General features: G+C 45.0%; 2 protein-coding genes across 10 annotated transcripts in view; one reads left to right on the forward strand and one right to left on the reverse strand.

Annotated features, from left to right (window-relative positions):
* Positions 1 to 4,617, forward strand: part of HERC3 (HECT and RLD domain containing E3 ubiquitin protein ligase 3) — an 89,391-nt gene extending 84,774 nt beyond the window's left edge. For all 3 annotated transcript variants that reach the window (XM_067557156.1, XM_067557158.1, XM_067557157.1), the window contains one exon: positions 3,077 to 4,617. In XM_067557156.1, coding sequence (XP_067413257.1) covers positions 3,077 to 3,285 — 209 coding nt within the window. In that variant the 3' untranslated portion in view covers positions 3,286 to 4,617. The remainder of the gene's footprint in view (positions 1 to 3,076) is intronic.
* Positions 4,618 to 7,237: 2,620 nt separating this feature from the next.
* Positions 7,238 to 15,292, reverse strand: part of FAM13A (family with sequence similarity 13 member A) — a 184,612-nt gene continuing 176,557 nt past the window's right edge. For all 7 annotated transcript variants that reach the window (XM_067557168.1, XM_067557169.1, XM_067557166.1 and 4 more), the window contains one exon: positions 7,238 to 14,349. In XM_067557168.1, the coding sequence (XP_067413269.1) occupies positions 14,223 to 14,349 (127 nt within the window). In that variant the 3' untranslated portion in view covers positions 7,238 to 14,222. The remainder of the gene's footprint in view (positions 14,350 to 15,292) is intronic.

A 15,292-nucleotide genomic window follows, 5' to 3' on the forward strand; every position in this document is an offset into this window, starting at 1 on the left:
CATTCCCACTGTCACGGCGGAACTCAAGATGGAGGCTCGAGCAGCCTGCAGATTGCTCTTAAGGAAATAACAGGCATGCAGGTCACCCACTAATTGCACTTGAAAGTTCTACAGGGCTACATGGACCTGATTCAAGGCTAGTCTACACTAGGAGCACTTGTAGCGGTGCAGCTGCACCATCTCTCCTGCCAACATAGCACTGTCCACACTGGCCCTTAGGTTGGTGTAATGATGTCACTCAGAGGGATGGACTATTCACACCCCTGAGCGACATAAATTATACTGAAGTAAGTGGTAGTGTAGACAAGTTCTCAGCCTTTCCTGGGTTTCAGAGCCGGCCTTCCAGCATTCCTCATCGACCCTTTCCTGACTCCAATTTCCTGTACATTCATTATTTACCCCGCCATCCTGCTAGGACAGTAACTACCTCCTGCCTTGCTTTCCATGACCATGCGTGACCCCCTTTTGATCAGGCCCCGGGAGATGAATTTTGCTCTTTTGGCTGACTGGCATAGTGCAGGGGACAAAAGATGGGAAGACAGCCCAGCAGCCTTTGCCTACAGTAGATACTGAACTCACTACTGCTGACAGCCTAATGAAGCACCCAGCTATTTGAGCTAAGTGGCCCTGGCTCTAACAGAAGCCAGCCCCACAGATGGCTTTGGGGTGTTTGAGCAGAGCAAATCAAGCATAGCTAAAAGCAAGGGCTGGCGCCTCCTGTCACCGCAGAGCAGACTAGAGGATGGGGTCATCGGATGCTGCTGCTATGCAAAGAAGTTGCTCTGCTAGTTGATCTGTTTCCCCTGGCCTGCAGCCGGGGTCCCATGTGCTGCTGGCTGCAAGGTGGAGAAGGGTCAGGGCCAAGCAGCTTTCTGGCGTGCTGTGCCTTGCTTCCTGAAAGGCCAACAGAGGGAGGAAGGGGGGGCACTGGAGGCGCCCAGTGCCGTGGCTGGCAAAACTTTCTAAAAGGGGAGGCACCCCTTGCTGTTGAAAAATGAGGGCATTGACCCAACAACTTTTCACACCCAAAGCAAACAGCCTACCCTTGGAGCTACTGCACTTACCGAGCTACTCTGTCCACCTGCCCATATCATACTAGACATGAGAACTGTCAGGTCTATCTAGCCAAGTACCTTGTCTTCCGCCAGTGGCCAATGCCAGGTGCTTGACTAGAATAGGTAATCATCAAGTGATCCATCCCGGCAGTCATTCCCAGCTGCTTGCAAGCAGCACCCCCTGCCTAGCCATTAATACCCATTGATGGACCTACCCTCAACTAACTTAGCTAGCTCTTCTTTGAACCCTGGTATAGTCCACAGATGCAATGAGGTCACAGTAGTGACAGGTTGACAAGATGCTGCAGAAAGTACTTCCTTGTGGTCTGGGCAGCGCAGCAACTACTGCATAAAATGTAAAGGTGATAGGGTCAACTCCCTGGCTGCCACCTCTGTGGCCAAAGGCGGCCTGTACCTTAACTGCCTTTAAACTTATCCCCTGTATGACTCCAGATTGTTCCTCCATGATCCCCAGGCTTGACCTCATGCAGGTATTGAACGCTTGACCTGAGAGCCTAAACAAGCATTCAGACTTTTCAAATTCAGTGCCCACTATTATGGAAGTAGCCAGCCAAACAGGCAGTTTTGGGCTTGTGAGCAGAGCAGAGCTAAACGCAAGGTCTGGCTCCTTCTGCCAGAGCTGAGCAGGTTGGAGTTATTGGACCCCACTACCGTGCACAAAACTGCTCTATTTGACCTATTTCCCCTGACCTGCAGCCAGGGTCCCATGTGGCGACAAGGTGGAGAAGGCCAAGCAGCTTTCCGGCCTGTTGGGCCTTGCTTTTAGAACGGCTAAGCGGGAGGAAAGAGTGCCACTTAGGTCCCAGGCTAGCAAAAACCTTCGAAAAAGGGCACATACCCGTTAGAGAACAGGGGGACTATGGCAACTACTTGCCCCACCCAAAGCAAGTACCATGAGACTGGAGCTATTGCACTGACAGAGAGGTGCTGTCCACCTGCCTGTGTCATGCTGGACACCACGAAGTCACTGTGGTGATATGTTGCTCCTTTCCAAAACGGCTTGGGGCACATATTTCTCTGGGGTCTGGTTGGCTTAACCAGTCCGTAGCTAGTGCAGAAAACACTGAAGCAGTGGGTTCAAGCCTGAGGCTGGCACCTCCTGGGGCAGATGTGGCCTGTGCGCTACTGGCACAGGTGTTAACTACCTCCTCACCTTTATAGCGCGCTGTGTGAACCCAACTACCTGTAAACTCACCCTCTAGCATCCCAATTACCTCTGCATTTTTGCTTGTTGACGCCTCTACTGCCTCTGTGTCCCGGCGCGTGTGTGTGTCCGTCGTCGTGTGTCGTCCCCCCCCCCCCCCCCAAATGCCTCTAGCACCCTCAGTGATGGCTTAATGACTCCAACTGCCTTCAAATGTTTCCTGATTGATTCCCCCTCTACCACTAGCCTTCCTGTGTGTGGCCCCATTGCCTCTAGACTTGACCCCTGCTGACCGCACAGGCTCAAAGCCTCTTGCTGTAACCCCTCCATCACGCTTTCCTCCTCCTCTGCAGTGGGGCAGCCTTTCAGACCCCAGGGAGCAGGCGTGCTCTAGGGCCAGATGGCAAGCTGTCCATCGCTGGAAGGGCCAGTGCAGGATAGGGAGAAGGCTGCCTCGTAGCGTCTGTGCTGAGATAGATAGCCCCTGGTTACAGTTGGTGCAGCCCTGCAATTTGCTTTTCCTTACAGCAGCATCCCGGCAGCTGCCAGTGGGCTGATCCAGAGCCCATACTAGCTGGACCATACCGCCCTCTCCTCATGCCATATGCTGCACGCGCTCCTGACACACAGCTTCACCTTGGCACACGCCCCCCCCCCCCAAGTGGGGGGCAGTGCACAGCACCTAGGTCATCCTTGCACTACGGTTCAGGGGAGGCTGTTTCTGCCCCTTTAAGGCCGCTTTATGCCTCGAGGGGAGGGTAATGGGGCCTTAACAGGGGCAGGATTTGTCCTGTGGGGTTGATCCCTTCATCAGGGTGCCTGCTCTAACACACCTGCTTTCTCTCTGCTCCCTCAGTGTTCCTGACCGGCAGCGACCGCATCCCTATCTACGGCATGTCAAGCTTACGCATCATCATCCAGTCCACGGCAAGCGGGGAGCAGTACCTGCCCATCGCTCACACCTGCTATAACCTGCTCGACCTGCCCAAGTACAGCAGCAAGGAGACCCTGAGCGTGCGGCTTACACAAGCCATTGACCACTATGAGGGCTTTAGCTTGGCCTGATTGGCCAGAGACACAAACGGGAAACATAAATGGAGCAGGTTTTATTTTTGTAACATCGAAATATTAGAAAACAAAGGCCATGGAGGCCCAGTGTGACGCTGTCAACGTTTGCTGGGGTTTTAGCAGGAGAACATTTGCATTGACATTGTAAGCCCAGCAAACAAAATCAGGTCAGCCTTCTTTTTTTGGGTTAAATTCCCTGGCAGTTTTTTCTCTCTCTCTCCCCCCCCCCACCTTCTCTCACTCACCCCGCCTTTTCCTTTAAAGCATCTGAAGTAGTTTGGTCTTTGCTGCTCCTTGCTTTTCTGGAAGGGGGTGAAATGGTGTTTTTATTAAACTGTCACTCTCCACCCCCCCCAAAAAATGCCAACTGGTTCTTGCTTGCATAGAATTGCTACAGCCCTGCCTTACTACCCTCCCTTCAGGGCAGTGGAGCAGGGTCTCCCACCCTCTTCCAATTGGTACACACTCCTTTTGTTTGCACCAGACTATGGAGTCTTTGGTCTGAATTTTTGGTGGTGTCTTTCCCTGCTTAGCTTTTCAAAGGGTTCTCTTGGGGGCAGGGACACTTGGTTTTAGTTCTGAGGAAGAACAAAATGTAGTAATTGGTTTCCCAAACTGACCCTCTACCAATATAGAAGCACAATATACAAGTCTACATTAGAGAGCAAATGTAGACTTAATCTAGTCCTGGTTTCCCATCCTCACAGGCATGGGATCATGATAAAATGTGAGCTGGCAGCTGCACAGGAAACCAGAATCAAATCCACAGGACAATGTGAATCCGCTTTTGAAGGCTTGTATATGTTTGGAATCAGCAGTTTTGCAGCACAACAGGTCTACTTGACACTGTGTCGCCATTGAATGCTGGGACTTAAAGGCAATCTTTGTTATGAAGCTTTTGTTGAGCATGTTTTTTAAATGTACGTTAACACTTTTGGGTGGGTGAAAGGCTGACTTAACCATTTCCCAAAAAATTAGTGAGCCCTCTTTTTCCCCCCTCCATATGTTAAAATGGTGAACAAGCTCTTCTTGTTTTCCAAGAATCGGTGTAAATCTAATTTTAAATCCATGGCTCTTGGAGAATGGATGTATTTATATAACAGACAATATTTATGTACCATGTTCGAGATGTAGGATTTAACTTTGCACCTCCCTTGCCAAAGGTTGCAGGTGTGGGGTTTTTTTAAAACGCGCTGATTACTACATTGGTAGCCTGTCAGACTCTTTCTAATACAGCATTTAAGACAAATATCCAGCTATAGAAAATTTTTATTTTCTATGTGTGTGTACATAGTTCAGTATCATGCAATAAATTTGATGTTTAATTCACTTGTTAGCAGCTGTCTTTGTTTGAAGGTGTGGAAGAGGGAGGGACACGTTCTGAGTGGGCTTTCATTCAGCTTGGAGAGAAGTGTGGTGTGAAAGTATGCCTTCCTCACTCCACTAGAGTGCAGTGGAGGAGTGGTTCGGGCCCTCAGCTGCAATCCTACGGCATGTGGATTTGAGGCTCATTTGTGCTCATGCTTAAAAGCCACCTTCTGTTTCTCCAGCTGCAAAATGGGTACCTGCTCCATTGGTTTATGGCAGTCAGATGTGATGTTGAATCTGTAACTCTCTTGTGTACCATTGGCTATGATGTGCCTTAGCCTGATGAACCACTGGGGGAGTGTCTTTGACTGCATTGGAATCTGCTGGCTTCAGTGAAAGCATTGATGGTGCTATAGATCTCTTTCCTCTGCCTTGTCCGCCACACCAAGTTACTTTAAGGGCTTCCCTCTTGCATCACAAAGATGCATATTAGTTAGCTGCCCTTCAGTTGCACCAGATGCTAGTGATACTGGGGAAGGACACCAGCAGGAATGAGAGGGAGAGTCCCTGCCCCCAAAGCACATATTGCCTCAATAGCCAAGCCACTGGGGAGCTGAATTCTTAAATTCTGACTCTGTTGGCAGGGGACACTTCACAGTGAGTTTTGCCCTCGCTTTGCTGTCAAATCTTCACCTGAATGAAAGATTTACCAGTGTCTTGAAGCTCAGGACGTCACACTCTCTCCCCGTCTCCACAACGTTGCATGTGAATAAGAAAGAGATCTAGCTCTTTCCACAGATCCATACACACTTGAAAATTCATAGTAGAGTCTGTCTGCCCCGGATGTCCCCACATAGCAAGAGCAATGTGTATTTGTGTCAAACTTTCATGAAAGGGTTCCTGCTGTGTCCCATTTCTTGCAATGGAAATGGGCTTACAGCAGCTAAATACAGCTGCAGGCACTTGTCTGATGACTGTGCTTTGTCTCAGAGTGAAGGCCCTGGGCATTCAGACCCTGGCCTGACACACACGAGCTCAGGAAGAAGGGATGTTCCAACTTTACCTAAATGAAAGATGGAAACGACCCATTTCCTAAGCCTTTCTCTGCTCTCACCTTACCTGAGTTGAGGCAATGACAGAACCGTGCATTTCTACAGCTGCCTCTCAAATGTAACTGAGGGCTGGTGAAGGAGCCCAGAGTCTCAGCCTTGGAGCCTGCTTCTGTTTATCCACAGCTCCAGCACACCAGAGACACGTACTCAATTGCCCTTGCCAGTAAAGCTCAGGTCACAGGCAGAGCCCTCCAAGGTGCTGCTCATTTAGCTTTAGGTTCCCAATTGTCATGGTAGTTTTTGTGCTTAGAGAGAACACCTGGGTTCTGTGTAGGCTGCTCTCCCCTCTTTCAGCCGGTGCAGTGCAGTGCATCAACCGGCACAAACCCAGTTACTTTTAAAGGGCCACAGCATATCTCTCCCATTGGTTTCCAGAGCGCTCCACCTGTCTCAGGATAGGGCTCCTATGTACCTATGGGAGTTTTACCTGAGTAAGAAGTGCTTGGCTAAAGCCTCAAAGGGAGACAGATGCTGCGTTAGGAAAAGCTGGCTCCTGAGCCTGCTGTGTGTGTTCAGGAAAGAGAACCAAGAAGGGGAGGAGGGACCTCTACTTCCCAGACATGCTGCTAGCAACAATACTGCACTGTTCAGAGCAGCAGAAGACTCCCAGCCCCCGAAGTAAGAAACTCAAAAAGCAGAAGTCGTCCAGTAAGGGAGTGAGGGCTGCAGCCTAGAAGGAGGGAAGTGCTCATGTGCACTTGGCAGCAAGTCAGCACTTTAAAACATCTGTGATCTAATTATTCCACAGGTTCCTTTACTTGTGGAACATTAAACAAGAACAACAGTTGCTCCAGCTCCATGAACAATAGTCCCTATCCCAGAGAGCCACTGGGGAGCAAGAGTCCTTTAAGAATGGCTTGAAGTTTGCAGAAAACTAAAAGTTTTGAAGTGACTATTAGGGGTAGAGGTGTGATTTGGAAACAAAGAGGCAGGGCTTCGGACAGCTATGTTTCCATCTTCCTTCACACTTTACTGTCCCTCTCTACAGCAGACTTATCACCACATTCAAAGGCAGGGTGGGGTGATTTCCCCACCTCTCATGGGTGCACACTTCTCTTTGGATATTGCGGTCATCCCTGCTGCAGGTGAGACTGCATAGAGCTCATAAATATACTCCTGGAGGGCAAACATTTTGCCTTTAAATGGCCCAGATTTATTTGACCAAAACAGCAAAAATTCCTAAGGCAGGATGTACATAACGTTTACTTCTGGCAATGCTGATCTGTGCCAAACGGGCACTGGTGTCTGAGCCTAGCAGGGCTGTTTGCTAGCACCTCTAGTTCAGAACTTAACATAGCAAGGCCCTCACCTCAGAACAATGTAGTATTATATCCCTGGAGCTGGATGCAGCTACTTTTTCCTCTCCTCACCAATGAATGAAGATGGGGGTGTGCCATAATCTTCGCCAGCCAGATCCCTAATTAGAGTTACGGAGCCTGTAACATATTGATTGTTGCACCGATCCCTTTTGCTATCAATTCATGCAAACACTCACCGTTGCGTGCAGCTGGCAAGGACTGCTAGAGATCTGCAGTCAAAATAGTTTTATTTCCTTTGTTTTATACAAAATACAATCATGTACAAAAATGTACACATAACATTTGTCAATCAATCAGTTTACATTTAAAAAGACACTGTAGATTCAAATTCATTTTGCTTACATAAATCATGTAAACACAGAACTGGGCCCACATTGGCTGATTTCATTAGTTGTTAAATATGTCATTTGCATGAGACAGTTATGTAGTTACTTTCACACAGAAAATGAAGTCTGCAAAAGTGATTTCTCCAGCCATAACATCTGGCTGTTATTGGCCTCTGAACTCCAAGCAAAATCAAGTTGCATACACAGACAGTCATTTGTGTCCCTCTATGTATATACATATGATAAAAAGCTGGTTTACCAATGCATGCAGATGTCCACAGAGCGGCACAAACAGGCACAATGATCACTTTGAACATACAAGTTGTAGCAAGCATTATCTGTGTCATCTAGAACAGATAATATACAGGTTGGACAGTTTGATGCCCCGCATGCCATCATGAATAGCTTAGATATGCAGATCCCCTAGATGTACAAGGCCAAGAACTTTTACTATTCTTTTTGCCCAGGACAACGAGATACTTCAAATGATACATCAAAGTGTAAGGCCAGCACAGTATATGGTCCTTCATGGATAAAGCTAATAAGGTAACCTGTATTCACCAAATCTCACGTCCAAAAATAAAAAGGCATTACCCGTTGCAGATTATGGTTTCCATGGGCAGAAATCCATGTGCCTCAAAAGAAAGCAGCCTTTCTTCATTCTTTTTTTGTTTTTAATATCTTACTATAACAACATGTAGAAATCGGGTATGAGAGGAGAGTGAATCCCTGCTCAGAGAAACCCCATTACTGTCTATCTAATCTGCCCTCCAAATGCAACAGTCTGGAAGAATGAACAGAAACGCTGTGCATACTTCCCATACACATCCCACTTCAGTCTGCTGTGGGTTACCTTCCATTTTCTACCAGGGTTGAGAACAGAGGTAAATGCATTTCTGGTTGGTCTATCTGACAATTACAGTTCCATTCTTTCTGATGGGGGAAGAGGAAATACATTACTGTTAGTTCTGTTTAGTTTTCCTCCTTGTTTCCTACAAGAGAAATTTAAAGGGATGTTGTCAGGTTAAACACAGTGGGTGAAAACCTGGTCCTGCTGAAGTCAATGACAAAACTCCCATTAACTCTAGTGGGGTTAGGATTTCATGCCATATATTTTAAAATAATTTTAACTGTGTAGATTATTAGCAACTCATTAGGAACTGAGACAGAGTGAAACTGCAGTAAATCTTTTCACTGGTTCTGCTGTCTGTGTGTTTACCTTCACTCAGCAGGGACATTAACTAACAGAGCAACTGGTCTGGGTCTGGCTTTCTGGTTTGCATGAATTAGCACCTAGGTGCAATACTTGGCTTGCAAACACTGCATAGGCCTGTTTACATTCAGATGGAAACTGGCTGAAATGAACTTTTTTAAAAAATTACCCCAATATTAGGTTTTAAAGGGCCACTTTTTTTTTTTTTTTTTTTTTTTTTAAATAAGAAGCCTGGTCATCTCCCTTTAAAATCCTGGATCCTAGAACTCTATTTTGTGCAGTTGGGGGATAAAGGGTGCAATTTTCAATAGTGCCTAAGTAAGTTAGATGACTTCCAATGGCAACCAGGTGCCTAACTCCCTTAGGCTGCTTTGAGAAATCTACCCTAAATGCACAAACAGGACTTAGAAAAATAATGAATAGCTCTAAGTACCCTGCCTTGCCTCCCAATAGAGATTTGCGGATTGTCTGAATATGTGCATAAAATACACTCACAGAAATGTCTCCTCCCTTCCCCCCACTGCCCACATTAACTGGAAGGATTCTGACTGTCATCACATTTCCCATTTATAAATCCCTTCCCTTGCTTAGTAGAGGCTACACAGACACTTACAGGCAAATAAGAAAAGAAACCACTTTCCAAACAGTAAGAGTTGCATTAAGGCTGCTCAGAAGAGACTCAGGTATAGGTCACTGTGCAGGCAAGGTTCAGTGTCAGACAGGTCTCACATATTGCACTATGTTCTGTGACTTCAGAATCCACACTCTTTTCAAACTGAAAACAAAGATAAAAAATCACCTGGCCTTCACCATGGGCCTGCTCCTGTGGCAGTCAACAGATAGGTTGCTGTGCATTCTAGTGGCAGCAGGATCAGGTCCCAACACAGCATAGGTATTTCAATAACCTGATGATTCCCCGAGCAACCATTCAAAGTTATGCATTTAATTGCACTGCAAGGATTTTGGCAAGAAGTGGGCATCCAGCGGGTACACTTAAAAGGTTCCTTCTTGTTCTGCAGATATTCCCAGTTCTAACAAAGATCCCTGGTACAGAATATCGCGGGAGCCAGTAATCTCTCAAAAACCAGAAAGCACATTTTAAGTATACCCATTGTAGCAAAGAGTTTCTTACATTCCGAAATACACAGGCAGCAGCTGTTAACCACATGCAGTGATCCCCAAACTAGCACAAAGGCACTAAAGATATCAACTAAAACATGGCACCGCTTCTAATTTTTCTCATTCATGAATGCAAAGTTACTTTCCTCTCTAGACTGAACAAGGGTGCACAAATTCCACTCCCCCACAACCACTGGCCAGTAACCCAATTTCCCTCCCCCATCAATAAGAAACCCAGAAAATGCCCAGGGTCCCCTTTCCGAGTTCCCTGGGGCACGGAAAATGTGAACAAGGCAACTGTACAATGTCACACACCTCCAGCAAAGCATTAGCTGGTTTTGTGTGTGACAAAATCCATGCTACAAGCCACAGAGCATGAGAACTGCTGCACTGGAGCTTATTTAACAAACTCTCTAACCAAAACAATATTACACCAAGGCTGCAAATAGAGCTCTCTCTGACCTGTAACCAGCTACTTCCATTAACACCTAGACATGAGATCTGTACTGAAGCAGGCACCTACAGGGAGATCTCACTCTCAGACAGTGATTTATCCACATTATACTACTGGACAGCAAGCAAGCTTCTGTTTTTGTTCTGTTTCCAATGTGTCTGAATCACCATTTTGCAAACATTCCTTTGAATGGAAACCTTGTTGAGATGTCATTGATCTATGCTTTTCCCTCTCAGGCACAAGGGCTTTTACCATCACTTGATAGCACTTACAAATTTTTGCACATACATGGAATAAAAACTGACATGATCAAGAGATAAGATGTTTTAATTACACCACATTTAATATAAACTTCTAATAACTGAATGTTTACTCCAAAGTAAACAGAATAAAAGCAAATGCTACCTGTGAAAATTACAAGCTTTTGCCATCTTTAACTCTTTTAGACTTATCATTATATTTATATTGTTTATCATCATCATCATTTTAAATAAACTTCAATCATGTATTGTGTTAACATTCTGTAATACACAAACACACACCCCTAAAAAAATAAAAGGACATGTGTCCATATCATTCCAGGCCACAGGAAGCAAGTTGCCACCAGAGAACAGACTACAAAGTTCCATTGCCATGGAAGTATATTTTGTTATATACCAATAGCTTACTCATTTCATTTTAAGTAGATATTTGTACAGCATTTCACACCTATTAAAAACACTCTCACTTGCATTCAAACATGTTCTCATGTAAACAGTAATATAAACTGGGTTACACTTTCTAGGGCCTACAAGTGAAACAACAAAGGAAAACTGAAATGAACAAAATTATAGCAATGATTTGATTTTTGCATGAAATTTTTTGCAGGGGATGGGGGTTAATCAGTAACTTGAATAGCTATTTTGTGAATTGCCGTAAATACTATTAAACTTATTTTCAATCAGTTTGCAGGAGATACAGCGATTTCATGGAGTTAAGCTCACAGGTGGCATTAATATTTTCTTTTGGTTTAAAGAACAGCTTGTTTAACAACAGAGCTAGATGAAGATTTTTAGAATACAGTTTTGGCTATATATGTTTTGTTATCAGCTTTCAAATTTTAAAAATATAATCTCTCTAAAGTGCATCATCATACTTACAATTTATATAAACTATCTGAAATTACAGCAATGTGCTATGTAAACAGCAGTAGCTAGGCAGTCAGAAAACCCTACAGTCTTATCAACTTAAAAACAAAATATTTTGCTATATTCTGTCTGTCAAGAATTGTCAGGGGCAACAAAACCATGAATTATCAGTGCACAGTTCAAGCAGGCTTTTAACAACAACAAAATGTATTCTTTGTGATTTCAGGCCTTTTGTATGAAGGCTACTGGACACTTATGGCTAGGTAATCACGGCGAGGACTGCCACTGTAATTCAGGTATTAAGGAGGCAAAGGGTTTAAATCTATCTCTGTCCAGGAAAACACCAACCCCAGGCTTAATTTTAAGCATGTTTTTATTTCAATGGGTAAAGTTAGACATGGACTTCAGCGCTTCACTTAACTGGCCCTGACAGTACAAAAGACAACCACTAAGAGTGACTTCTCAGGAACCCAGGAGCCATCCTTGTCCTGCCATTTCCGCCACTAAACACAACTGTCATGTTGATTTAACAGTTATGCCCAACATACCCAACCTTCCCGTCCACTGGCATAAGGCTGTTGTGGAGGACAAAGGCACCTCTATTATTTGCTGCAATACTCGAACATCCTGCATTCAGGAGGGAAAGAGGATTGCAGTCAGCCAATCCAGCCCACATTATCAAAAGCAGCCTCTAACATTTGTGTGCCCAGATATAGATACCTCTGAGCTGTGGTTTTCAGAGTTGCTGAGTACCTACAACTCCCAGGTCAATGAAAGCTGTGGGTGCTCAACCCCTCTGAAAATCAGGCCCTAGGCTGGGAATCCAAAAACTAAAGGTCACCTTTGCAAATATGGGCTCCAGTCTCTCCCACCTCCACTATTTCTTCTGGGTGGAGGAGATAATTCTGTGATTGATGAAGAACAACCTGGAAAATCCTCCTAAATTCAACAAATTTTGTGATTATCAAAAGACAAGATCTGACTTATCCTACCTCTGACCAGCTGACTTGTCTTCTCACTACTTCTCAAGGGCATGGTCTGAAGCCTGAAATTCTAGAGGACATTATTAGGGTTCACGGGAGGGGAAGAGAGAGATTTAATAAGTTTATGAGATACAGAAGCTACTGAGACACCCTGCAAATGTTCTGTCTGTGTTGTAGCAAGACTCAGCATAGCACAGCAATGTGGGGGAAATTCACTTAAGGAGCCAGAACTTCCAAATATCTTGGAGCCAGACTGTCCTTATACGTAAGCATGGGATAGGGAGAGCACAGGCAGACTTCCCATCCTCTTGTGTGACCTACACAAGGGTGAACCATAACTGCAATCCTTGCACTCAATTTCTACTGCCCTTCTTCTCCACACTGGCTCACTGATGGGCTCAGTATGCAGGAGGGAGTACGCTGGTCTGCTCCACCTACACACAGCAAGGAGGAATCCTGCCCCTGGGAGTCAGAATTCTTGTCCGAGTTCCAACGAGAGGCCTCCCCCTAGGATTATGTAAAGCTGCACATTCAAGCTCTGCACGTTCATACAGGGAAATAACGGAGCCCAATGGCTCAGTACAACAGCAATGAGAGCCCTACACTGTATTGTTATTATTTTGAACCCATTCCCCTTCAAAATAATAAATGTCTAAGGTGAGCAGCTAAAAAGCTGTCTGTAATTAATTCACAACATTTTCCTTTCTGAAAACTGTTACTGTTAAGTTCCAACTTTTGACCTCAGACTCACACACTTCCAAGGGCAGAATCAGGCTCAAAGGTTCTGATTTCCTGAAGCATCCCTCTACTCCACTGTATTTATATTTACAACTATCATTAGGAAGAAAGGACCATAAATTCACTGTGTTCTGTATCCTCATCTCTGCAATTCACACTTAGCGCTGCAATCCATGTAGAGGCACAAAAGAACAAAGCTTAGGGTAGAATGTATGGACAACATGTGTATGAACTGTCCAGTTCAATATTTAATGCCAATATTAGATACTGTAAAGTTGGTGGTATATATATGTTGATGTGGGCAGATCTTCAATGTGTTTACCGGATACCTGAACTGGGAGAGCTGTAGTGATAAAGCAGCTCATTCATTTCAATTAACACCTCGCCTACTAAAACTCAATGGGATTCTGATTGCTGCCATCAGAACCTCCCATCTGATCCAAATGCCCAATCACAGTCCTAGTGTCACAGTTCAAAATGCCAACTAAGACAACCCAGCAACCAAGCGTATTGCTGAACTTCCTTTGATATTGCTTTTCTGATCAGAGGCAGCTACCATCTACCCAAATACAAATGACAGCTAGAAAACACGTGGGTAAGAAAATCAAACACTGGGAAAAGTCACAATAAAGGCCAATGCAGTAGGCAGGGCTCCTATTAACAGCAATTCTCCAGCACTTCAATGGGGTAAGTGAAAAGGCCAAATTCCAAAACACCCAACCTACAGGTAACTTGAGAGCCTGAGCTCACTCTCACTGTTGCTAAGACAGAACAGCCTCGGTACTTCCTGACAGCAGGAACTGTCCTTCATATTCCACCGGACACGGCACTTGGTTGGTAGAGGACATTACTGGATGATTCACCACTATTTATACTAGTCTGCCTCTCACTATGATTCTCTGGAAAAAAGTAATCTGACTTTGATATTCTAAACATTACAGAATTTGTAAGCAAACCAAATCAAAGGACCCTTTCGGTGCGGTGTCTGAGTGTAGCATCACCTCTCTCCTCCTGGCAAGCTCCAGTCTAGGTGACTGGCCTGGTGGCACAATGGACTACAGCCAGCCTAGAGAGTGATGTACGCCACCCTTCCTCCCTCGCCCACCTCTAAAAATGGCCTTTCAGTTCTTGGGGAGCTACTAAGCCCCCATCGTTGGGCTCCGGCTGCATCCTTCATGCATTCATTTGGTTGTCTCAGTCTCTTCTTAGCCCATCTGTGAAGTTCATCACCTTCATTACAAAATCTTGGAACTAATATCTCTTTTACTGATCAGGACCTCCAGCAGCCTCAGCTTTGCCTTTATCTGCTTGTATTCATTGTATTCTTCTGCCATGGGAGTGCGATCTTCTTTCTGGACATTTCTAACAGAAACAAAGAGATGTGAGAATTTTCTGGCAGGACATTACTTCCCCAGCTATGAGCCAGACCTTCCGAACACCCCCCATCCCCTTTACTTGTCATCTGGAGAGAAAAATTATTAATGTCATTTTTATTTAGCTACAAAAGAAAAAAAAGGCGCATAAACTAACCTAATAATGGGGTGTGACACTCATGGTATTCCTATGTCAACCCTGAACGTGATCCTGATATCATTCCACAGTCAAAACATATTGACATCCTCGTAGCAGACCCAGTTTTACTGTGCCCCTGGACTTCCAACTGCTCAGCTCATCATGTCTTGTGACAGCTTCCTGATCCATTGAAACTCTCTCTCTCTCTCACTGGCTATACCAGAAGCTATTATGAGGGGGTGCCCCTTTCCAAAGGTATAAAAGTTTCCATTTCCAGTTCGGGAGGGTCATGAGATATCAGTCCATAAATCTGTCAATGGAGCAGGACTGAATACTGCTCAGCCTGGGATCTGGGCCAGAAATGTTGGGCAGAGACTTCTGCAACTATGGAGAGGAGGAAGCTTTTTGTTGCACATTAACCCCTGGTCCTTTTTGAAGCTATCCAGAGATTCAGAATGTTAGAAAAAGCCTCTGCAAGGGATGGGCAAAGGAACAAAATGGTTGGTGAGGTGGTCAAAGGTGCATAAACAGGTGCATTTATCACATGAATATCATCAGCTCATATGCTATATAGATATATGTCCATGTACGTGTGCATGCATTATCCTCTAAGTACCAAAGTAATGTTTGCATAGACCACAGACGACAGGGAGGGATAGATAGATACATTTCTATAGTGTCCCTTCGGAAAAGAAAATTATTCTATCCCAAATAGCTACATTCCTAGGAGTTACTCCATGAGTTGCCTCTAGATTTTATCTTATGGTTTATGTTATTTACTGCTCTGAGCACA

The sequence above is a fragment of the Emydura macquarii genome, unplaced genomic scaffold (genome assembly GCF_026122565.2).
Source record: "Emydura macquarii macquarii isolate MOO-44397 ecotype Brisbane River unplaced genomic scaffold, CSIRO-AGI_Emac_v2 contig_1790, whole genome shotgun sequence".
NCBI lineage: Eukaryota > Metazoa > Chordata > Testudines > Chelidae > Emydura > Emydura macquarii.